A 24862-nucleotide genomic window follows, 5' to 3' on the forward strand; every position below is an offset into this window, starting at 1 on the left:
TATTTCTAGAGAGAGGAATATCATAATATTCTGATTAAGGTCACTGTTTCTGGGTCCTGGAAATCTAGGTTCAAATCCTTCCTGTGCTATTTACTGTGTGACACCAAGCAATTCACGTAATCTGATGCCTCAGTTTCTTCATCTGTAAAATGGGAATACTTGTACTTACCTCAGAGGGATATTGAAAGGCTGTGTAAAGTGCTTAAAACAGTGCTTGCCACAAAATAGGCCCCATTTAACTGTTGGAGGGTTTTCCCTTGTAGCTCAGTAAAGAAATCCTGCAAGGCAGGAGACCCAGGTTTGATTCCTGGGTTGGGAAGATCCCCTGGAGAAGGACATGGCAGCCCACTCCAGTATTATTGCCTGGAGAATCCCATGGACAGAGGAGCCTGGCGGGCTATAGTCTATGGGGTCACAAGAGTCAGACAAGACTGAGCAACTAAACCGCCACCAACTGTGGGATACATTTGTTGTTGTTGCTCAGTCGCTCAGTCGTGTCCAACTCTGAGACCCTATTGACTGCAACACGCCAGGCTTTCCTGTCCTTCACCATCTCCCGGAGCTTATGCAAACTCAGGTCCACTGAGTCAATGATGGCATCCAACCATCTCATCTCTGTCGTCCCCTTCTCTTCCTGACTTCAGTCCTTCCCAGCATCAGGGTCTTTTCTAATGAGTTGACCCTTCACATCATGTGGTCGAAGTATTGGAGTTTCAGCGTCAGCATCAGTCCTTCCAATGAATATTCAGGCTTGATTTCCTTTAGGAGTGACTGGTTTGATCTCCTTGCAGTCAAAGGGATTCTCACGAATCTTCTCCAACATTTATATGTTGGATACATATAAATACTTATATGTAAAATACAAATTATATGTAAAAATGTAAGATATTTTATATGTCTCTCTCTATATATATACACACACTAAATGCAGCCTACAAAAAGATAACTAGAAGGCTATTCTCCAAAAAACATGTTTTTAAGTTTTTCTTATTGTATTTGTTTTTTAAATATGTATTTATTTGGCTTTGCTGTGTTTTAGTTACAGCACACAGGATCCTCACTGTGGCACGCAGGATCTTTGAACTCTTGGTTGCAGCATGTGGGATCTAGCTCCCTGACCAGGGACTGACCTTGGGCCTCCTTAATTGGGAGTGAGGAGTCTTAGCCACTGGACCACCAAGGAAGCACCCTGAATTTTTAAATTGTTTTTAAAAATTTTAAATCTCAGTGATGGGTCTATAAATAATTGGTATCATCTTTTTGCTTCTCTGCAAGATCTGTTTATGCCCAATACACAATTATTTGTATAACAAAAATGAAATTTTAAAATTTAACCATCTAACAAAAAAAGCAACCCAGAATCCTAATCCTTAAAGCCTCTGCTGTGGCTCACTCTCCCCTGGGAGCCCTCCTGATCTGCACAGTCTCAGGACTCTCCCCTTCTTACTTCCTGGAGCTCTTGTCTGGAAACAGTAGCTCTCGGCTGTGAACTGCAGGAGCCCAGATGGAAACAGAGCTGGAGTGTGTTCTGAGAAGAAACAGTACCTCACCGGCTGCAGAAAAACACCCCTCACCCATCAACAGTGCACATCAACTTTGTGCAACCTTCCCATCCCTGATTACAACAACCTCATGAAGGGTAATTGACCTCCAAGGGCTTGCCCAAGGTCATAGAGTTCCCACCTCAAACCCACTGCTGCCACCACCGCCACAGGGCACTCGCCACGACCTGAGCTTGATCAAAATGGGGCAAGGGTCCCTGGCTTGCAGTTCTTTCCCCTGAGACGCGTGACTCTCCCTACCCACTCATCTTCAGACCCTTGCATGTTAACCCCATTTTTGTTGTGTTGTGTTAGTCGCTCAATCCTGTCTGACCCTTTGTGACCCCGTGGACTGCAGCCCATCAGGCTCCTCTGTCCATGGAATTCTCCCAGCAAGAATACTGGAGTGAGTTGCCACGCCCTTCTTCAGGGAATCTTCCCGACCCAGGGGTCAAACCCAGGTATCCTGCATTGCAGGCAGATTCTTTACCATTTGAGCTACCCAGGAAGCCCATTTTCCAGATGGGCAAGTAAGAGTCCTTGGAGAAGGAAGATGGCCCAAAGATGCGATCCCAGGATTGGCCGCAAGGTGGCAGCACCAGGCCTTGTGACCTGCTCCTCTGGGCTTTGCATCCTCTTACCGCCCTCTGGCGATTATGGGAAAAGGTGAGTGAGGCAAGGTTGTCACCTCTGGGGAGAATACTCTGACAGAAGCAGGACTCGGGGCCCCTTGCATTGGTGGCCTTGCGCTGACTGGCCATTATCCAGCCCCTGTCACAGGGAAGTCCCTGTCACAGGGAACTTCTAACTAGTGGTTCTAAAAGTCCAAGGAACTTGGACTTTTCATCAAGGTGACCATTTAGTGGAGGTGGGTGAGGTTAGGAGGTATGGACAGGCTCCTCTCTGCCTGCAGCAAGCTCACTCCTCATTGGGGTCAGGCCCCTATCCCCAGGATGGCTGCTCTGTCGTTAACCGTATCTTCCTCTGAGAAACACAAAGTCAGAAGAAAACATCTCTGCGAACAGGAGGAGAGGTGTGGCGATGAGCAGCTGGGGTCTGGCCTGCACCACGGGGTCTCCTTAACTAGGCCAGGCCTCCCGAGGAAGCCAAGGCTGGGACACCCAATCACCGGATTCAGCAGGAGGAGCAGAAAAGGTACGGAGCACAGGGTGGGGTTGTGAGACGTGAGACCCTCCCCGGGCCACAGTATCATGGATTCAAGGTGGCCGCCTTATCCCAAGCAGGTCACATCCAATGCTCCCTTTGGGGATTCTGGGATTGAGACAGAGAAAGGCCAGCCAGCCTCCTTGAACAGCTGGAAAAGTACCAAGTAACTCCGGGCGGGTGATGTGGAAAAGGCCGTCTGTGAAGAGAAGGAAAGCAGGGAGGGGAAGGCCTCCCCCAGCACATCATGCAGCTCCTGGCCTAGTTCCTGCCCTGCTGCGGGAGGCTCTATGGCCATCACAGGCCCCTTGGGGACTTAAAAGCTTATCAGTGAAGGGGGAGCAGCATCCCGGCAGCAGTGACTGGAGACCCGAACACCTGTTGGCCCCTCAGAGGCGGCTTCCACGGCTCCTCATCCCTCAGACGTGTGGTATGACGTCAGGCCTCAGCTTCCCTCCTCCCTCCCACAGGAGCACTCTGCAGACACGAAGACCCAGCCAATGTGACAGGGTGACGAGGGCAGATGCTCACAATGGGAACCAAACCAAGCAGGTGGCGGACAGCCCTGCAGAAGCTGAGGCTGCTGCCTCCCCACATGGCACTGTCTGCCTCCGGAGGGCTTAAGGTTGGTGCTGCCTTATCTGTTCAGTTCAGTCACTCAGTCTTGTCTGACTCTTTGCGACCCCATGGACTGCAGCATGCTAGGCCTCCCTGTCCATCACCAACCTTATTTGAACACGTGCTAATACAAAGACCATGAATTATTTCTATGTTTTAAAAAAAATTAAAGAAAAAGGTTAAACTCTCCTGGGTGGATCTGAGGGAGTTGGCCCGTCACTCCCCAACAGGGAGGGCACAGCACATAGTGATCAGCTCACTGGCTGTCTGTCCAGCCTCTGGAGGGCAACCTCGGCGGACCAGAGTGCCCATCATCTGCTGAAACCAGGAAAGCAGGGACCCCACAGCCCCTCCTTGTTCCCAGAGCTGCTTCTCTCTATAGACTCCTGTCCTACTGTCCATCTCGTGAAGTCCCAAGCCTGGGACTGAAGCCCTGGGTGGCCATCCATGGCCGGAAGGCCTCGGAGGGCCCCGTGTCCTCTGATCCCTGGTCTCCTGGTCTGTAGATCAGGACTGGAACAACTCCAGCCCCCGCTAAGCCGGGCATCCTTCTACACACAGACCTGTATCTTGCGGTTGAGCCGTTACAACTGTCCCTGGAGGTGGGGCCATCCTTGAGCCCCCTTGACAGAGGGGGAGGCTCGGGCTCAGAGAGGGGTGCTGCTGCCCTGCCCAGAGTCCCACAGTCAGTGGGGAGCAAAACTGGACCCATGCCCCAGGCCATCTCTGCACCTCCCTGCTGAGCATTCCGTGGCCACGAACCCAGGGATTCCAGGACACAAAGCCCACTGAGCCTCTCACCCAGGCCTGACCCTCGCTAAGCCCTGAACAAACAGTATTAACAGCCAGGGCGGCCTTCCCTAACCTGCACTGACCTCCACTACAGTGCCACCACGCGGGAAGCCGCAAACCTTTTCTTTATTGCAAATATGATATACAGTCCCAGTGTGGGGGTGGGGTACCTGGGAACAGCAGGACCCAGAGGAAGCCAAGGACAGGGTCTCCCAAAACCAAAGGGTCCCTGCTTCCCTTGCTCAGGGCAGGAGCCCGACCTGACTCCCACCACGCAGCACAGACAGGGCAGCCTCGAGAGCCCCAGAGAAGGCTGAGAGTAGGGAGGCCCAGGCGGGAGTCGGGGAGGGTCATCCCCTGGGGCTAGTGTGGAGGGAGGTAGCCTTCCATGCCCTGTGGATAGAAACCAAGTCTGGGCTTTGTCCCCCAGGGCCGCAGCAGACGTCCAGTGTTAGCGGCGAGGGGTCTGCCAGGGTGGGGTGCACAAGAGGCCAAATGATCCTGTCCCCCACTGCACAGTGTCTCAGCGTCGCCAAGTGCTGCCCCAGCGGCCCTGGTCCTTCACAGCCGGCATCTTCTGCTGTTTCTGCCCCCCGCCCCCTGGCAGGGATCACGAGGCTCAGCTCACTGGGGGGCCTCGGCGATGGCCTTCTCCACCCGCAGGTACCAGGGCTGGATGTGAGTGTGACGCATGAGGTCGTCGAAGGCCTCTAGACCCTCCATCACACGCAGCACGCCGTAGACTGCCTGGGGGTGGGTACAGAGGGGTGTCAACACCAGCCCATCACCTCCCCTCTCTGAGAGCCCCATGACTTACTCTAGGGAAACAGCAAATTAGCCAAGATGGGTGGTCAGGCTCTCTCGCCCCACGCCCTCTCGCCTTTGCCCCATGTTTTGTGAATAATCAAGATGTAATGGCCGAGATCACTTACAGCACTGCGCGTGAGCCTCACGAGGTACTCGCTGGGCCACGGGCTACTTTTGTTCTATAAGCATATGTAAGCTCCACCTGGAACGCCCCAGAGGTTGTGTTGTGTTATGTGAGCTTATGTTATGTCTGCGGCTATGGCTGCTGTGCCAGCCAGGAGAGAATAAACGTGTCTGTAGTCCCTACGGCTCCCTGAGCTTTCTTCCAGCCTCTCAGCTCGTGCCTTGTCTCCCCTGGGTTCAGCAAACAGTGCAGTGTGAACAGCAAGACAACTGGCGTCACGAACAGGATCAGCGATACAATTGGCGTAGTCAGCAGGATTAGCGAAACACCCACTAATGGGCCAGCTTTGCACGTGGGGCTTTGAATGAAGTGTGTGGGCTGGTTGCAGGTTTTGCCTGTCCTGCACCTACATCCCCTTTTCTGGGCAACAAACCACGCCCCCCCGCCCCGATTCAGAGTTTCCTTTGAGAAAATGCCCTTCCCCCACCCTCAGTTCCTGAGATTTTAGAAGAGGGGACCCCATCACCTACTCCAAGACCTGAACCTTGCAAGCCGCATATTCTACCCTGGCAGAACTGCTTCAAGGATTGGCACTGAGGTCAGGCTAACAAGACCCTGTCGCAGTACTTTTTGCTAGGTAGAAGCCTGGGGCACTCGTTTTCCTTAGGCCCTTGACAATCAGTAGAGCCAGGTGCCCCTGGGATGGAGGAGCTGTGAATGCAGGTATTGCCCACACCTGGGTTTTCCCAGCCTGGGCCCCCAAGGAGAGACCCTCCAATATGTGCACCCCCTGCCACCACCACACTCACCAGATCTGCCAGGTTCGGCTTCTGGCCCCCCATGAAGGGCCGGTCTTTGCCCACAGCTGCCACCCACTTGTTGGCAGCCTCGTAGAGATCCTCCCGCACGTCATCCCGGAGGTGGTGCCTGGGCAGGGATGGAGAAGAAGTCCATCAGGGGGATTCCGAACCCTGGCATGGGTGGGGAGCACGGGAAGGCCTGGGGACCAGCGCAGCTCTTGGGGCGGGCGAGGGGGACAGAGGAAGGTACAAGACAGGGACCCAGAACTGGACTCCAAGGCCAGCCCTGCTTCTCCTGGGGTGGGGGAGGCAATCAGGAGTTTTGGGGTTTGAGTCTCGGATGGGCTAATGCTGGGAGATGGGAAGCCCCAGGTGCACACACACGTACCCACCCACACTCACGCATGCACCATCACCTGCGTTTGAGCCGCTTGCTGATGAAGTACATGGCAGCTGCACCCATGTACTTGGCCATGGCGCCCTCCACGGTCCCGAAATTGCCCTCCTTGACAATGTAGTCAAAGGAGGCCAAGGCCTCGGCCGGCGTGCGGTACACGTTGGGGGAGATGAGGTGTACCAACCAGTCGTCCGCCCACTGCCGCCACTTCATCTCCTCCCTGCGGGCGAGGGGGACAGAGGGCAGGCCAGGTGGGCTTCCTGAGCCAGCATCTCCTCTCCTCCCTGCAGGCAAGGGGGGCAGAGGGCGGGCTTGGTGGGCTTCCTGTATGAGCGCCCAGGGTGGGGGGAGGGACAAGGGGACTCAGTCCTACCTGTGGCCCAGCCCCAGCCCTCATGGCTTACAGCATCTTGCTCAGCCTGGTCCCCTCGGAGGGGAGACCACCCCCTCCCCACATCCCCAGGGCCAGCCCCGGCCCCACTCACGTCCTGGCCTCCTTCCCCCCATACATCCGCTGGGCTTCCTTCTCATCCAGCATGAGCCAGTACTTGTTGCAGAATTCGGTCACCTCCTTGCCCTGGTCATTCACCGCCTTCATGGGTGGATAGTAGGTGATGATGTCTGCCAGGGGTTGCCTTTGGGAGACATCTAGAGTTTTACCCCGACTCCCTCTTCCTCACGGAGCCTAAGCCCTCACCTCCTCTGGATGAATAATACCTCCCTGACCTGAGTCAACCCGCAGAAGCTTCCCACTCTCTTGTGGGTGACACAGGAGATCCTGCAGCAAGAGGGATTTGGGGCAGACTCCGGAAGCACCTCCCGGACAGAGGGAGATGTGCGTAGGAGAGGAAGGGGGGATCTCAGAGTGACACCCACAACCCATTCTGGAAATCTAAGCTGCAGCCCCACCCCCACTCCCATGGAGGAGCCCAGGGGAGGCCTCCCTGAGACAGGAGAGGCCATGAGACACGGTGCCAGCCTTGGCCGCAGGGGCTCCTTACCCTGACACCAGATAGGTCTTGAGAGCGCTGATGATGACAGAGGAGTCGTTCAGTTGTTGCTGGAGAAGAGAATGGTTTAGATCAGGGCTGGGAGGGGCGGTGGGGACTGGCTGACTGGCCACTGGCCAGATCACCAGGGGCTCTTCTACAATCCTGATACCCAGACATTCTGCAGGAACTGGTCAGGGGGATCCTGGGTGTTGTGTCCCTGTCCCTGGGGGTTTTCCCTGAAAACTGATGCTCACTGAGTTCTACCTCCCCCCAGGTCGCAGTCCCCACTGTCAGGGAACCCTGTCCTGTGTAAGGGAGACCCAAGTGTGGCTAATGGACAGGAGGAGGTGGGAAGGACCCAGGGTCTGAGCCCTGCCCTCACCCACGTGACCCCCTGGGCTCTGAGGTGCTGGGTAGACTCAGAAGCTACAGACTAGGAGCTAAGTCCTACACCCCGGAGGGTACGGTTCTCTGTTGATCAATGAAGCCAAGTCAGAGAGGCTAAGTGACTGGTCCTAAGTCACACAGCCAGGGAGTGGCAGAGCCCCTCCTTGAATCCAGTCCACCCAGACTTCAGAACCCACTGAAGCTCTGTGGCACTCTGCCTCCCTTAGACTCACTGGTTTATAATCCTCAGCGGAAATTCAAAGAGCCCACATTCCTCCCGGGGCTGCAGAGCAGGGCCCGACTCAGGGGTGTTCCAGGACAACCCAGGACACTGGGGCAGGGGGCAGCTCCCCAAGGCTCACCAAACTCTCTCCTTCCTGGGCCATAACGATGGGCACCTTCCTGTAGGAGGAGAACTTGATCTCGGCCCGGCGCACAGGGTTCACCTCCACCACCTGGTAGGGCAGGGCGTGGAAGTCGAGGAAGGCGCGGACCTTGCTGCAGAACGGACACGTTTTGTACTGGTACAGCGTCAGCTGCAGGCGGCTGGACAGGGAGAGCTGGACAAGGAGCAGAGAAGGAACTTCTGAAGCCGGGTGCCCAGGCCCCACCTCCAAGCAAACCTTTCCCAGGGGAGTTTTCCAGGGTCTCTGAGAACTTCGGGAGGAATGGGGGATGGGTGGCAGGGAGGTGGGGAAGGGTCTTGCAGCAGACAGTTCAGGCTCAAGCCCATCCAGGGGGGTCTCCCGGCAGAAAGTCTGTTCTGTGTAGGAGGGATCGTCTCATCTTTGTCCAATGCTAGACAGACATCGCTCTGCTCCTTCCGGTCCCAGGGGAATGTCAGACACGGCAGGTGTGTGCCCCCAGATGCAACTGTTTCAACTCGGAAGTGCCCATCCCTACTCCCTCGACCCAAGGCATATCTGGATGAGGGGGTTAGAGCCCAGCGTTTCCGAGTGGTGGTGGTGGTCGTTCAGTCGCTCAGTCGTGTCAGACTCTTCGCGACCCCATGGATTGCAGCATGCTGGGCTTCCCAGTCCTTCACTATCTCCCAGAGTTTGCACAAACTCATGTACAAAGTCCCAACAGGAGAGGGTGGTATCTGGGCCGCTGGCCTTCATAGAGCAGGAGAGCCCCAGGTGAGCTTGCCGCATACTCACGTTTGAAAGTCACAGCTGTGGTCCCCCTGCCGCATTGTTCAGAGATGGGAGACTGAGGCTGGGCCATGGAGGTGGGTGGGCAGGGAGACACAGAGAACTCCACTCCCCATCTACCCAATCCTGTTCCCAGGGGTTCAGGAAAGAGGCGCCTGTGGATGTGTGGTGGGGGCGGGGGCTGGCACTGTGCACAAAGCATAGTAAAGGGCAGCTGGATCAGCCCCTTGCCTGGGGGGACATACCCTTGTTCCTAGTCTCAGGGCCTGGAATCTACCAGCATCAGTTTCGTAAAAATAGAACACTAATAATACTAATAAATACACAATCTCAGGATTTGGAGACAGGGGTAGGGAGGCGGAAAATGTTTGGAAAGTGATAAACCGTGCAAGAGACTTTCCCTTTTCAGTGATTTCCAAATCTTCCCATTAAAAAGTCTTAAAACACGTTTGTAAAACGACTTTAAAACAGAGGCAGTTCCAGTTAGCGGCATCATTAAGCCTCCATTTCACAGATGAGGACATTGAGGGCTGGAGGGCTTAAAACCAGGTCACTCGCTCAAGGTCAAGAGGCGACAGAGGAGGTGATTTCTGACGCCGCCGGTTCCCAGAAGTCCCGAGGTTCCGCGCTCACCCCAGGGCCCCTACCCGAGGCTCGGTCCTTACCTGTGCGACTTGCTACCCAAGCCCTTACCTCGGGCTTACCTGTGTGGCCGAGCGCTCTGCGCGGAGGTCCTGGGCGCGCAGGTGCCACCGCGCCGTGTGGTATAGTCCCAGGGCGCCACCCAGGGCCAGCGCCGCCGCCCCCAGGAGCCGTGGACCCCCCTTGCGGGCCGTAGCGGCGGGGCCCGAGCCTCCCGCTGCCCCGGTGAAGCCGGCCCGGCTCTGCGCGTGGAGTCCCAGCGCCGGCCGATCGCCCAGCCTCCAGGCCAGAGCGCGCCCGTGGGGCCACAGAGCCCGTACAGCGTGGGCCATGTTTGCTCCGCCGGCGCCGCGGAAGGGCGCGAGAAACAAAGACTGCCTTGGCTCTGGCTCCCCTTGAAGGGGCGGGGCCAGCCGGTTGCCAGGGGTGACGGTGACGCCGAGCGGGGCGGGGGCAGCCCTCGTGGGACTGAGCTTGAGTCCCCGGCGCCCAACTTTTAAAACACCCATCAAAGCCGAAGAAACACCTGAGGATGTCTGCTAACTGCCTCCGGCTTCTAGAGTGTAGACGTAACTGGTCTCGGTGGTGACCCGGAGCCGAATGCAGGAACTCAGGCATGCAGCTCGCCATGTAGCCCTCAGTTCAGTTCAGTCGCGTCCGACTCTGCAACCCCATGGACTGCGGCACGCCAGGCTTCCCTGTCCATCGCCAACTCCCGGAGTTTACTCAAACTCATCTCCATTGAGTCGGTGATGCCATCCAACCGTCTCATCCTCTGTCGTCCCCTTCTCCTCCCACCTTCAATCTTTCCCAGCATCAGGGTCTTTTCAAATTAGTCAGCTCTTCGCATCAGGGGACCAAAGTATTGGAGCTTCAGCTTCAGCATCAGTCCTTCCAATGAATATTCAGGACTGATTTCCTTTAGGATGGACTGGTTGGATCTCCTTGCAGTTCAAGGGACTCTCAAGAGTCTTCTCCAACACCATAGTTCAAAAGCATCAATTCTTCGGCGGTTAGCTTCCTTTATAGTCCAACTGTCACATCCATACGTGACTACTGGGAAAACCATAGCTTTGACTAGACGGACTTTTGTTAGCAAAGTAATGTCTCTGCTTTTTAATATGTGGCCCTTAGTGTCACCCATAACAGGCACCCAATCGAAAGAGACTGAACCTTTCACAGTATCAGGGAAAGCGTCATGGCATCCGGTCTCTGAGAGCCGCAGAAACTGCCCAGCCCGACAAGTAGTAGGTGAACTCCCTTGACTCGGGATTTCCGCACCACCCCCTCCCCCGCCTCTAGGATTTTTTTTCTGCCCTCCCGCGCCGATGCACTGTTTCTTCTGTGACCCGAACCATAAAAATTTCCATACACATGTGGGGCCTTAGAAACCCAGTGTCTCGGATTTCGCCCAGCCAGAGGTGCTGAGTCGCCGATTTGCCCAGGTCCCCAGGGGTAAGATGGGGCGGAATGGGGGGTTCCAAGCTGTCCCGCCCCTCTGTCGGGCTCTTTCACCCAAGCTGAGGGCTGGAGCCTCCACCGGCTAGGCTTCTCAGCAGGCAGCCCAGGGCTGGCCCCTCCCGGGGACCGGGAAAGGGGCGGGACTCGATGAGTGGGCGGGGCTTGAACTGCTTGTGGGCGGGGAAAGGCGGAGTTGAAGGCCGGGCTTGCACAGAGAGCTCTGCTCACTGGGTAAAGCGCTGGAGGGTCAGGGACGCGGCTCTGAGTGAGGTGGAGACCCGGGGCAGAGTCTGCCAGCGTGTGGGGGTGGGGCCGGGGGCCCCTCTACGGCGTCCCGCCCCTCCGGTCCAGCGTTCGGTCCACAGCCCCCACCTTCTGCCCCGTGTCGGCCTTTCTGTGCGACAGTCGCCGTGCTTGCTTACAAAGCATCCTGTTGCCTGCACAGCACTGCAGGGGAAAGGAAGGAGGGAGGGTCAGGAGAGAGAACTATCAGCTCCCTTCTCACCTTCTGGAGTCTCAGTTCCCCCATCTGTAAAATAAGGATAATGGTTAGTGTCTCCTGCATTGAGATGGGGAAATGAATGGGGAAATGAATGGGGAAATGAATGGGAAGAGTCTGGAAGCTTGAGAGGCCAGTGTTTTAGAGACCCCTGGCAATGACAACCCACTCCAGTACTCTTGCCTGGAAAATCCCACGGACGGAGGAGCCTGGAAGGCTGCAGTCCATGGGGTCGCTAAGAGTCAGACACGACTGAGCGACTTCCCTTTCACTTTTCACTTTCATGCATTGGAGAAGGAAATGGCAACCCACTCCATTGTTCTTGCCTGGAGAATCCCAGGGACAGGGGAGCCTGGTGGGCTGCCACAGAGTCGGACACGACTGAAGTGACTTAGCAGTAGCAGCAGCAGCATTTTTTGCCCACCTGGCAGTTTGTTCCACCTTTGCCAAATATAAGAAGGAAACCCAATAACCCAGTCCTCCACCAAAATACTTGGCAAATTCTCCCTTTGTTCTCCTGGCCAAGATTGGGCAGGACGTAAGGGCAGACCCACATCTCATGGCCCGTCTTCCAGTGCTGTCTGCCCTGGGTCCCTACACTGCCTCTTCCTTACCTCATTCCAGCCAAAAGCTTCCTCTCTGTCACTTACTTGGATGGATCCCTAAGCCCAAGTCTGAGCAAGTCCCAGGGATGGCCATACTCTTCCTTGTTGCTGTGGAACATCTGGGGACAGGTAGCCAAGACCCAGGCCTCTCATGCAGAGAAGACAGAGCCTCTGTTCAGGCAGAGCCCAGATCCTGCCAGTCCAGGAGCCCCATTCCAGGATCCAGCCTTCATGACCTCCCATTGGTGCCAGGGTCCTGCCCCAGCAGGAATCAGGGGTACCCTCAGGATGATGGCTTAGGCGATAAGGATAGCAAAGCGGAGAGATTAGAGGCTTGATCTTCCTTGATTAACACAGAAAGCCAATAAAGCTACTGTGTTCCAAGGAGTTATCCTGAAAGAAGAACAGAGAGAGAAAAAGAGAGAAAAGGAAAAAAAGAACAACACGGGGAGACCAAGCTTCGGTGAGTGAGGCCCATAACTTTATTTTCAAAAGGAACTTTTATACCTTGACTTGTACATAGAGGGAAATGAAAGATGCAAAGTCATACAGAGTCAGCCCAAACATTACATCTGTTTTGTCTTTATCGAAACCAGGATTTTTTCTACATACCTTTCCCATAAACAATGTTGTGTACATTATCTTCTGGCCTTGGAGGCCTGTGAACATTTTATGACCCTTTTTTGATAAAGGCTGCTCAGCCAGAAAACTTATTTTCCTTTGAAGTGTTTTTTCTTTATTTCTCCCAGCCTCAGAAAGTACTAAACAGAGTTACATTCTCACGGAGCAAAGGTGCAGTGGATCACAACAAAGAAAGAACCAATTAGCTCAAAGGTCTGATGTGGTTAATTCCAAGGCTGCTGCTTGTTTTTCTTACATTCCAATTATGTTAACCAATGCACTCCCAGATGCACAGTGGATAAGGGATATGGGAACTTGGCAGCAAGCACTGGCCCAATAATGAAGCCCTTTACCAGTACTATCTGTTCTCATAATTTTTCATCCCTTAAAGGACTCTATGCTCATTAGGACTTTTAGAATGTTTTGGCTTCCCATGCCAATATTAACAACAATCTTGTGTGTTAATTGCAAGAGTATGGATAAACCTGTCAGGCAAGCTAGAAAGCCAACAGAGGGGTTAAGATAGAAATATTCCTTTCATGTCCAGGAGACTTATTAACTAAACCCCTAAGTTGACTTTTTCCAGAGAAAGGTGGTCAGGGATTGCCCCCTGTTAATGTCAGAAGAGTTGGTGAAAGGCACAAAATAGTAAGACAGACAGATTTTGGTTTTGGGGTAGATGCTCGAGCAGATTCAGGGGGTCCCTTGAGTTCTGATCAGCCTTGTTCATCAGATCTCTTCCACATGACCTTGTCATGGGTGGGATCTCCCGTGGTGGCTCCCGGCACATTGGTATCTGGCCCTAGTGACCAGTCTTCTGGACGGACACATGTCCCTCTGTGGGTCTGAGACCCCACCCCTTTTTGTTTTTCTTCACCCTCTCTTCTGCAGCACCCTCCCCCAAGAGTTTGGTTCTTCAGGGTTCTGTGCTGGCTTCTCTAGGTCCCAGGCATATGGACTCGGCCACTTCTTTGCTCCCCTGGTTTCTGTTACCATCTGTGTCGTGAATGCCCAGCCTGGAGTTTCAGGGCAGTCCTATCCTGTCCCTGCTTCTGGGACAGCCAGGATGTCCCCCAGGAACCCCACCTTCATCCTGGCACAAGCACCCAACTGGCTATCTCTCCCACCTAACCATTTTCTCCTCTTCTGTTCCTGCCTCTATCATCTATCAAGGGAAAATGCAAGAGTCCTGCCAACCTCTTCACCCCCCACGACTGCCAAGCCCCTGCTCTGCCACCTCCTCTGACCCTGCCAGTTACCCTTCTCTGCCACCCCAGTGGGTTCTACCCATGTGTCCCACTGCCCCTTCATCTCCCCCAAAACCTAGGAAAGAGATGAATTTCAAAATAATTATGCTGAATGAAAGAGGCCAGGCAATAGGGTATATGTGCTGTTTGATTCCACTTTTATATACAACTAGAAAATGCCAGCTAATCTCTGGTGACAGAAAACATATTGAGGGCTGCCTGGGGGTGGTGTATGGAGTGTGTGATGAAAGGCAGGAGGGAAAGAGCATGAGGAATCTTTGGGGGGTGACGAATATGTTCACTGTCGGTGGTGGTGGTTCCATGCATGCTCAGTCGCTTCAGTCGTGTCTGATTCTTTGTGACCCATGGACTGTAGCCCACCAGGCTCCTCTGTCCATGGGATTCTCTAGGCAAGAATACTGGAGAGGGTTGCCATGCCCTCCGCAGTGGTTCCATGGGGTATTTATATATATATATCATAACTTAACAAACTGCTCAAAAACCACAATGAACGGGGTATGGCAGGAGGACTTCAGAGCTCCCAATGGCCAAAGTTGGAACAATTTGATCAACAAAATTAAGTAGTATTGGATTATAACCCAAAATATTAAATAAATATCCATGAATCCATTCTGATATAAATAAATGATTGAATTAATAAATAGAGGAGAAGAGAAAAATCCCTTGTGCAGAATTCCAAATAATTTGTGTAGACATCCTGCCCTCAAGAAGGTGGAGAAAAACTCCGCCCTCCTTAGGCGCGGGCTGTGTGGGTTGACTCCTTCCCATTAGGACGGTGTGGGAAGGGGCATGAAGGGCAGCTGCAGAAGAGAAGCCTGACACTCACCCCCAGCCAGGTGACCAAGGTCAGCATCAAAGGTGATCATGTTGATAGTATGTACACTTGATAGAATGTGATGCAAAAATGGCACTTGACCTCTCTGCTCTTCCTCCCCTAAACTCGATCTAACCATGAGGATAACACATGAGAAATCCCAGTGGAGGGACATTCAACACTACCTGAGCAGTGCTCCTCCAACCTGTCAAGGTCATCAAGACCAAGGGAAATCTGAGAGAGTGTCAGAGCAGAAAGAAACCTAAGGAGTCATAACAACTAAATGTACTATGGGATCCTGAAATAGGAAAAAGGGCATTATGAACAAACCAAGGGAAGTCTGAATAAAGCATGAACTTCAGTTAATAATGTATAATTGGTGGTTTGTTAACTGTAACAAATGTATCATATCAATATAAGAGTTTAATAATACGGAAAACTAGGTGCAGGATATATGAGAACTCTTTACAATTTTTCTGTAAACCAAACTATTTTAAAACTTTATTTTTAAAAACTTGTCAAATTGTGCACTTTGAATATACATAGTTTATATTGCTTGTCTGATATTTGTGGGAAGATCTGTTAATGATTGATTTGATTTCTGTGATGGCTATAGGGCAACTCAGATTTTCTTCTTCTTGAATCCATTTTGGTAAGTTACAATTTAGTGGGAAATTTCCCATTTCATTATCTGTAGCATTTGCCTGTTCTTTTATAATTTGTATAGAATCTATAGTTATATCCTTCTTTTATTTCTGTTTATCTGTGCCTTATATCTTTCTGTCTTGAGAAATTTTTCTAAATTTCTATGTTATTAGTCTTTTTCCTGTTTTTTGGCCATGCCGTGAGGCATGTGGAATCTTACCTCCCCAGCCAGGGATCAAACCCACACCTCCTGCAGTAGAAGTGCAGTCTTAACCAGGGAAGTCCGTTATTAGTCTTTTCCAAGAATCAAATTTTTAGCTTTGATATTCCTATTGTATCTTTATATTTTATTAACTTCTTCCCTTAACTTTACTTTCTCCTTCCTTCTGTTTTCTTTGGACTTATTACGTGGTTTCTTTCATACATTTTTATTCTGGACAATTTGCTCATGATGTTGGGGCCTTTCTAATTATTATAAAACACATCCTTAAGGCCATGAATGTTCCTTGTTTTTTGTGAGCCCAGCAGGGCATTAAGAGTCTATTTCACGCTAGATCTGGTTGTCTGGCAGTGAGGGCCCTTCACCGTGTCCAGATTGCTGTTCACCAGGTTTGCTTTTCAAATGGACCCTCCCCCAAGGTGCACACCCCAACATCCACTCGGGCCACAGGAGAACCAGGCACCCCTCCCTGCCTGCCCTTCGGAGCAGTAGCCTCATCTCAATAGCCTCCCCTTCTCTGCTCTCCAGCAGAGTCTGATCCTGTCCATCCTTGCCTTTTGACTTTTCGTGGCAGTTGTCCAACTCCAATCCACAAGCTCCAAGATCAGAAATCGGCCCTGCACCTTCTCCAGTGATTCTCCAAAATAGCCCTCACTGGGCAGGAGCTGGTGGAAACAGCCCCTTCCCCTCCCTGCCCCTGGGAGGGATAGTTCATAGATAAAAATGGGAGGGGTCTGATCGGGAAAGGGGGGACTTTAAGGTCATCTGCAGAGGAGCCTATCCTACCTCCCCTAATACAGCACACACTGGGAGGAAACACTTGGTGTGCCCCAGGGGCCTGTGAGAACTCTCAGCCATGCAGGAAAGGGAACATCGGGAGGCAGAAGGAGGCGCAGAGAGTGGCAGAAGGGCAGGGCTTCCAAGCTGCAGCCACAGGTCCACAGCACCTGCCGGTGCATCCAGGAACCCTGCCTGGACAGAGCTGAGTCCTGGAGCTCCTCAGCAGTCCAGCTGCAGCTACACAGACTAGGCTGCCAGGGCCTGAGATGAACCCAAGTCTCTTTGTGAGCAAGTCTGGGGTGTGGATGGCTCAGGACAGAGGACTGGGTTGTGGGGAAAAGAGATCTATATGGATCATGGGACTCTGATAGGCTTAAAACTACCCACCCAACCCCCCCGCCCCAGCAAAGATATTTATGTCTAAATTCCTGCAAATGTAAATGTAACTTTATTTGGAAAAAAGGCTTTGCAGATGTGACTAAGTTAAATATATATTTTTTTTATTACTACTTAAAAATTTTTATCTAGTAGGAGAAGGCAATGGCAACCCACTCCAGTATTCTTGCCTGGAAAATCCCATGGACAGAGGAGCCTGGTAGGCTGCAGTCCATGGGGTCGCTAACAGTTGGACACGACTGAGCGACTTCACTTTCACTTTTTACTTTCATGCATTGGAGAAGGAAATGGCACCCCAGTCCAATGTTCTTGCCTAGAGAATCCCAGGGACGGGGGAGCCTGGTGGGCTGCCTCTATGGGGATGCACAGAGTCGGACACGACTGAAGCGAATTAGCAGTAGCAGCAATGTCTGATTGTTACAGTTTATAAATAAAATGTGTTACTCTCTTCAAAAACAAACAAAACAAGCTATTTTTTGCTTGGTATGGCCCAGTTTTATTTGTTTGTTTTTTTGCTTTCATGCAGATTGACAATATCCTAATTCCTGATTCATAATATGATCAATTGCATTCTGTTTTCAGATTTCTAAAAGAATAAAATTATTTTCACAATTCACCAATATTTGAATAGTAGAAGACAGGTGTCCTAACCTGGTGATCAGCCTCTTCCTTCTTTCCATCTTTCCTTACTTCTTTGCTTTCTAAATAAATTGGGGTTTTCCCAGACCACCTCAATAAAGTGAATGTTGCAATTCAAAATTTTTAATTAAATGGGATTTGATATGAAAGTTTTTCAAATTATCCAGGGGGCCCTAAATGTCATCATGGTGGTGGTGGTGGTGGTGGTTTAGTTGGTAAGTCGTGTCCAACTCTTGTGACCCCATGGACTGTAGCCTGCCAGGCTGCTCTGTCCATGGGATTTCCCAGGCAAGAACACTGGAGTGGGTTGCCATTTCCTTCTCCAGGGGATCTTCCTGACCCAGGAATCAAACCCAGCTCTCCTGCACTGCAGGGAGATTCTTTACCAACTGAGCTATGAGGGAAGCCCAAATGTCATCATGAGTGGTCTCATAAGATGAGCAGAGGCCATGAGAATGAGTCGCATTCTCGCTGATTTCTCTTGGCCGTCTCCTCCTCTTTCCCTGCCTCCATTTCTGCTGCTGCTAAGTTGCTTCAGTCGTGTCCGACTCTGTGCGACCCCATAGACGGCAGCCCACCAGGTTCCTCCATCCGTGGGATTTTCCAGGCAAGAACACTGGAGTGGGTTGCCATTTCCTTCTCCAACACATGAACGTGAAAAGTGAAAGTGAAGGCGTTCAGTTGTGCCCGACTCTTCTCGACCCCATGGACTACAGCCCACCAGGCTCCTCCGTCCGTGGGATTTTCCAGGCAGGAGCACTGGAGTGGGCTGCCATCGCCTTCCCCGAGGATAATAACTTGTAGAAAGGCCATGAGAAGCCAATCTAGAACTTTTCGGACTAGACAGTCACCAGTATAGCATTGCCACGTTTAGCAAATAAAAACACAAGACACCCACTTAATAACTGCATGGGTTGTACTTATACTAAGAAATTACTTGTTGTTTATCCGGAATCAAAATTTAATTAGGCATTCAGTGCATCTCATATTTTATTTGGCAACTGTGTGAGCAGTCCCGTCTTCCACTCAACAGATGCATTCTGATTTGATCCCTTTAGTGAATGAGGACAGTGTTTTGTTTTGTTTTTTTTGGCTGTGCCACGTGGCATGTGGATCTTAGTTCCCAGACTGTGAATTGACCCTGTGCCCCCTGCAGTGGAAACACAGAGTCCTGAGCAGTGGACCACCAGGGAAGTCCCATAACTGTTTTTAAGGTAAGTACAGGATGGTTATGTTACAGGATGTCATGCCCAGGTAGCACAGGACTAGCATCTCCCAAAGGTCCTCCTATAGACAGGACACGAGCTTGGGCAAACTCCGGGAGATGGTGAGGGACATGGAAGCCTGGACTGCTTCGGTCCATGGGGTCTTGAAGAGTCGGACATGACTTGGTGACTGAACAAACAAACAACAGACGGTGACTGCAATATCTGTTGCAGGTTCAAGGGTTTTAAAATACAGAATATGACTCGGAGGCAGTACCATGTTGAGGGCTGCAGCATCCAGAGGGTCCTAGGTATACACATCTCCATTCATTCAACGGCCATTTAAAAAATGTATTTATTGGACTTCCTGGGTGGTTAAGAATTCACCTGTCAATGCAGGGGACACTGGTTCCATCCCTGGTCTGGGAAGATTCCACATGCCTCAGGGCAGCTACGCACGGGCACCACAACCAGAGATTGGGCCCTTCATGCAGCAGTGAAGACCCAGTGCAACCTAAAAATAAATAAAATTATTTATTTGGCTGCACCAGGCCTTTAGTTATGGTACGTGAGATCTTCGACCTTCATTACAGCATGAGGGATCTCTTATTAACAGTTCTGGCATTTGAACTCTTAGTTGCGGCGTGTGGGATCTAGTTCCCTGACCAGGGATAGAACCCGGCCCCGCTACACTGGGAACACAGTCTTAGCCACTGGACCGCCAAGGACAACAGCCATTTTTGAGTGCCAACATTACGTGTAGGCACTGTTAACAGGGCTCTGGATAGAGCCGTGAAAAACCAAATAGCCAAAAATCCCCGCCCTCCTGGGGTTTACCTTCTTCTGGACAGAGATAGATGATAAACAATAAAATGGCCACAAAGAAAGAGGGGATAGAGTGCTTGCTGGGTGGGGAACAAGTGTGGTTGCAATTTAAATAGGTTGCTGGAGGGAAGGCCTCGCTTAAAAAGTAATAACAGGCATAGTGCATTTACCTTTATTTTTTTACAAAGGCTTCTGGCAACCCTACATCAAGCGAGCCTGTAGGCGTTTTTCCAACAGCATTTGCTTACGTCATGTCTCCGTCAGGTTTTGGTAATTTTTGAAATATTTCAAATCTTTCAACAGCAAAAACATTATGACTCACTGAAGACTTAGATAATAGTATTCTTTTTTTTTTTTTTTTTTAGCAATAAAGTGTTTTGTTAAAAAAAAAAAAAACAGAGGGAGATTATGCACAAAGGAGAAGGCGATGAGAAGACAAGCAGATACTGGAGTAGTGAGGCCACCCATGCATGAGCGCTGGAGAGGCAAGGACCAGTCCCCTGGAGACTCCCGAGGGCGTGTGGCTGCCCACACCTTAGAGTCAGCACAGTGAACCTCTGATTTGGGGCTTCTGGCCTTCGGAATGTGTTGTTTTAAGCCAATAAATGATTGTTTGTTGTAGTAACGCAATGATTTGAGAAATTCTCAGCCTATCTAGGGGCTTCTCTGGTGGCTGAGACTGTAAATCCTCCTGCCAATGCAGGAGACCGGAGTTTGATCCCTGGGTCAGGAAGATCCCCTGGAGAAGGAAATGGCAACCACTCCAGTACTCTTGACCTGCCTCTTGAGAAATCTGTAAGCAGGTCAGGAAGCAACAGTTAGAACTGGACATGGAACAACAGACTGGTTCCAAATCAGGAAAGGAGTACGTCAAGGCTATATATTGTCACCCTGCTTATTTAACTTATATGCAGAATACATCATCAGAAATGCTGGGCTGGATGAAGCACAAGCTGGAATCAAGATTGCCAGGAGAAATATCAATAATCTCAGATACGCAGATGACACCACCCTTATGGCAGAAAGTGAAGAAGAACTAAAGAGCCTCTTGGTGCAAGTGAAAGAGGAGAGTGAAAAAGTTGGCTTAAAGCTCAACATTCAGAAAACGAAGATCATGGATCTGGTCCCATCACTTCATGGCAAATAGACGGGGAAACAGTGGAAACAGTGTCAGACTTTATTTTCGGGGGCTCCAAAATCACTGCAGATGGTAACTGCAGCCATGAAATGAAAAGATGCTTGCTTCTTGGAAGAAAAGCTATGACCAACCTAGATAGCATATTCAAAAGCAGAGACATTACTTTGCCAAAAAAGGTCCATCTAGTCAAGGCTATGGTTTTCCTGGTACTCATGTATGGATGTGACAGTTGGACTATAAAGAAAGCTGAGCGCCAAAGAATTGATGCTTTTGAACTGTGGTATTGGAGAAGACTCTTGAGAGTCCCTTGAACTTCAAGGAGATCCAACCAGTCCAACCTAAAGGAGATCAGTCCTGAGTGTTCACTGGAAGGACTGATGTTGAAGCTGAAATTCCAATACTTTGGCCACCTGATGTGAAGAGCTGACTCATTGGAAAAGACCCCGATGCTGGGAAAGCTTGAAGGCAGGAGGAGAAGGGGATGACAGAGGATGAGATGGTTGGGTGGCATCACCAACTCAATGGAGATGAGTTTGGGTAAACTCCGGGAGTTGGTGATAGACAGGGAGACCTGGTGTGCTGCAGTCCATGGGGTCGCAAAGAGCCAGACATGACTGAGTGACTGAATTGAACCAGTACTCTTCCCTGGGAGATCCCATGGACAGAGGAACCTGGCAGGCTACCGTCCATTGGGTCACACAGAGAGTCAGACATGACTGAGTGATTAATCACACATGTATGCAGCCTATCCAGATTGCAGAAGATGCTGAAAGTATGAAATTCACTATCAGGAAGCCTTGCTCTGGAGAGAATGCCCAGGGTGTGTCTGGGCAGGAGACGCCTGATGTAGGGGAAAGGGGGCCCAGGACAGGGAGACCCAGCGGTGTGGACAGGAGGCTGAATCAGCCTGTAACAGAATACCATAGACTACGTGCCTTCAAAATAATAGAAATTTAATTCTTATGGTTCTGGAGTCTGGGAAGTCCAAGATCATGGGAGTAGCAGATTTGGTATCTGATGAGGGCCCATTTGGTATCTGATGAGGGCCCGTTTCCACCCATTTCCTGGTTTGCAGATGGCCATCTTCACCCTGGGTCTGCACACGGTGGAAGGGGCAATGGAGTTCTCTGGGGTCTCTTATAAGGGCACTAATCCCTTTCATGAGGGCTCCACCCTCATGATCTAATCACTTCCCAATGGTGTCCCCTCCTAATACCATCGTACTGGGCATTAGGATTTCAACATGAATTTCAGGGGGGACATGAACATTCAGTTCATAACAGTGTCTCAGGACAGGGGTTCCCAGGGGTGTGGATAGAGATCAAGGAGTCATAGTTCACTCAATCCTGACAGACCCAGGCTGGCTCCTAGGAGGGCAGTTAGGCTGCACTGACCCTGGGGAGGCTAGTATCCATCTGAGGCTTGAGGGACTCTGTGCCCAGAGGGAGTACCCACACCTGTGCCCTGCATCCTCTGCCTGCCCAGCATGCCTCTATGGAGGGTTCCCACTCCTGAGATGATTCTGAGACTCATGAGAAGGGGGAAGGGTGGGGTCCTCCCTCCAGCTGAGGTCCCCAGAAATTCACACCTCTCCCAGATCCCTACCTGGTCTCCCTGAGAATCAGACTACAGAGGAGCAGTGGCCAGGCCAAGGCCTTAGTGGGTGTTCTCAGGGTTTTATTCTCCTCCGCTCCCTGTACCATCCTCCCTGGCCCCTCACCCCACTGTCCACTGGCCCCTGGTCCTTATAAGAGTGGACATGCCGCCCCTTTGGAGCCTGACCTTGTCCTCACTCAGTCTTGCTCATGGCTGGAGGGGTCCTGAGCTGGGGACAGCAGATCTTGTCCGCTGTCAGGATCAAGCCAGGCCTATGAATAGAGGTGCCCCTGCCCAGCTCCATGGGAGCCCAGAATCCACCCACCACCTGTGGGATGCTTGCTGCTTCCTGCAGATCCTGCTCGGAGCAGTGGCTTAGTCCACCAGTCCCCTGCGAGTGTCTGTGTGTGCTCAGTCACTCAGTCGTGTCTGACTCTTTGCTACCCCATGGACTGCAGCCCACCAGGCTCCTCTGTCCATGGAGATTCCCCAAGCAAGAATACTGGAGTGGGTTGCCATGCCCTCCTCCAGGGTATCTTCCCGACCCAGGCATCGAACCCATATCTCCTGCATTGCAGGCGGATTCTTTACCACTGAGCCACCAGGGAAGCTCAGAGCGGTGGCCTCTAGTCCACTGGCCCCCTAGTGGTCATCGTAGTCCCTCTTGCCCGAATGAGAGTCCAGGCCCTGCACTGAAGAGCAAGACCACCCATCTAAGGCGCATGCGTGGGCCAGGCGCCTGAGGACCAGAAGCAGAAGGCCTGGGCCCAGACCTCACTGCTGCTCAGTAGACCCCACGGCCTTCCCCAGAGGGAGGAATCTGGGGGCATATGGTGGGGGGTGTCAGTATGGGCTGCCTTTCTGAGCTTTGCCACAGGTAGGATCTCTGGCAGGTGGAGAGGGCAGGAACCAGGAGATCCTCCAGTGAGCCCTGGCTGAGAGATGAGCAATGGGGGTTGGAAAGCTGCTTCTGGAATCTCGAGACTCCAGTCAAGTCCCAGGAGGAGCAGGCCCCTCACGTTGAACAGCCCTTTCTCCGTCTTGGACCCGCAGTGGCCAAGGAGGGTATTGATGGACCCCAAGAGTTCCTGCCCCCCACGACTGGCCTCCTGGGGGCATCATGCCTGCAAGCTGCTCCCAGGTGTGGCCCTGCTCTCGGGAGCCTCGTGGCCCCTGCCCGGGGTCCTACCGCTCAGCCCTTCAAGTCGGGGAGAGAGGGCTGTTTTTGCCCCAAACATCCCAGATTGGATTGAACACGGGCTCCCAAGCTTCCAGAAACGAGTCCAAGGGGTTAGACTGGATTCCTGAGATGCAAAACCTGTCAGAGAGCATTTGACTGACTTCCTGATTGGATTAGACTGGGTTGCTCCTTGGAAGGTCAGGCCACCAGCAGCCCCCGGGAGCTTCTCCCTGGGGCATGTAGAGGGGAGAGCTGCTTGCCAGAACAAATTCAGAGCAGCCACGGTTCTCCTGGCCTCTTGCCACAGAGAGCCAGGTGTGGGTGGTTTTTAAGTTCCTGCCTTTGCTGAAGAGATCCAGCCCTGGTCCAGGTCCAGAGAGCAGGTCCAGCCCTAGCTTCTCCCAAGAGGGGCTTGGCCCCGAGACTCCTGTGTGCTGGTCATGGCCTCACTCAGGACGTCTGCAGCTCCTAGAGAGACGGTGGTGAAAGCCAGCAAGGGTGGCCCTGTAGGACCAGCCCGGGAGCCACGGGGGAAATCAAGACAGGGGCCAAGGGAAGTCAAGCAAGCACCTGGGGTGCCCACACTGGGCCAGGCATGCAGTGCAGAACTTTCTGAAGCCCTGGAGTTCAAGAACTGCTCCCGGCTCTGGGCAATGTGGACATGCGAGTGCCCTCCTTGGCCAGCCCCAGGTTCAGAGGGAGGGGGCTGCGTGAGGAACGAGGCCTCCAGGGTCCAAGTCTAAACAGCAGGTTTACACCACGATCCTCACCCAACCCTCCTAGCACCTGGGTCTGCAGCTCATGTGAGGCAGTGTGCATGTTGAGCTGACCTGTCCCCAAAGCCCAGCTGGACTCCGAATAGGGTGGGCAGGACCTTTATCCCCAGCCCAGCCCGCAGGACCCTTCCCTTCCTGAGTCAAACTGCAGCAAGCATCCTGGCTGATCCCCTGTGCCCCCTCAGCTCCACACAGCCCCAAACCCACCTCCTGTTGGCTCGGATTGGCCTGACCTCTGCTCTGCCCAAGGCCACGACCATCCTTAGGCCCCCCACGAGGTACGGCTGGCACTGTGGCACACTGCTGAGACTCTGGACAAGCCTCACCCACTTCACCTTTCCCCTGGCTCCTGGACCAGGCCAACCTCCAGGGCTGGGCCAGGGGAGAAGGCAGAGGCAGCCAGGTGATGAGGGGTAATGAGATGGCCATCACCAGGTATCAGCAAAGGCCGAGACCACACAGAAATAAGGACAGGGAGACAGAGAAGGCCAGCAGGTCTGGAAAAGGCCTGTAGCCAGCACAGAGAGATGCGCCCCACGAGGGTTTGGTCAGAAACTCAGAGGTGACCCCGTATATGTGCACCGGCCACGTGACTTCGCAGGATCTGCTGTGAAGCTCTCTTTCCAGAGAGGGAAACTGATGGTGTCAGGGTAAGTGGACAGAGATTTGCAAGTGCCTGGAGGAGTCAGGATTCAAACAGGGGCCCCTGAGCTGGGCAACTGGCCTGTCCCCACTCCTGCAGCTGGTCCTGGTTTTCACTTGCGGCAGACCCGGCC

General features: G+C 52.3%; 1 protein-coding gene and 1 long non-coding RNA gene across 3 annotated transcripts; both read right to left on the reverse strand.

Moving 5' to 3' along the window:
* Window positions 1–4222: 4222 nt before the first annotated feature.
* Window positions 4223–10123, reverse strand: PTGES2 (prostaglandin E synthase 2). Its single transcript, XM_027556388.1, has 7 exons — window positions 9481–10123; window positions 7985–8182; window positions 7245–7303; window positions 6729–6878; window positions 6263–6463; window positions 5856–5973; window positions 4223–4862 (listed from the first exon to the last, which is right to left on the reverse strand). Exons 1-7 carry the CDS (start codon window positions 9925–9927, stop codon window positions 4740–4742), a joined length of 1296 nt encoding a protein of 431 aa, XP_027412189.1. The 5' UTR covers window positions 9928–10123; the 3' UTR covers window positions 4223–4739.
* Window positions 10124–10519: 396 nt separating this feature from the next.
* Window positions 10520–12388, reverse strand: LOC113900800. 2 transcript variants are annotated; one of them, XR_003513251.1, is made up of 2 exons: window positions 12029–12388; window positions 10520–11408 (listed from the first exon to the last, which is right to left on the reverse strand). It is a non-coding gene; the product is annotated as an uncharacterized LOC113900800 (long non-coding RNA). The 2 variants fall into 2 exon arrangements; XR_003513250.1 differs by having other exon boundaries at window positions 11993–12388.
* Between the last annotated feature and the right edge of the window lie 12474 nt (window positions 12389–24862).

This window comes from Bos indicus x Bos taurus, chromosome 11, assembly GCF_003369695.1.
Source record: "Bos indicus x Bos taurus breed Angus x Brahman F1 hybrid chromosome 11, Bos_hybrid_MaternalHap_v2.0, whole genome shotgun sequence".
Taxonomy (NCBI): Eukaryota; Metazoa; Chordata; class Mammalia; order Artiodactyla; family Bovidae; genus Bos; species Bos indicus x Bos taurus.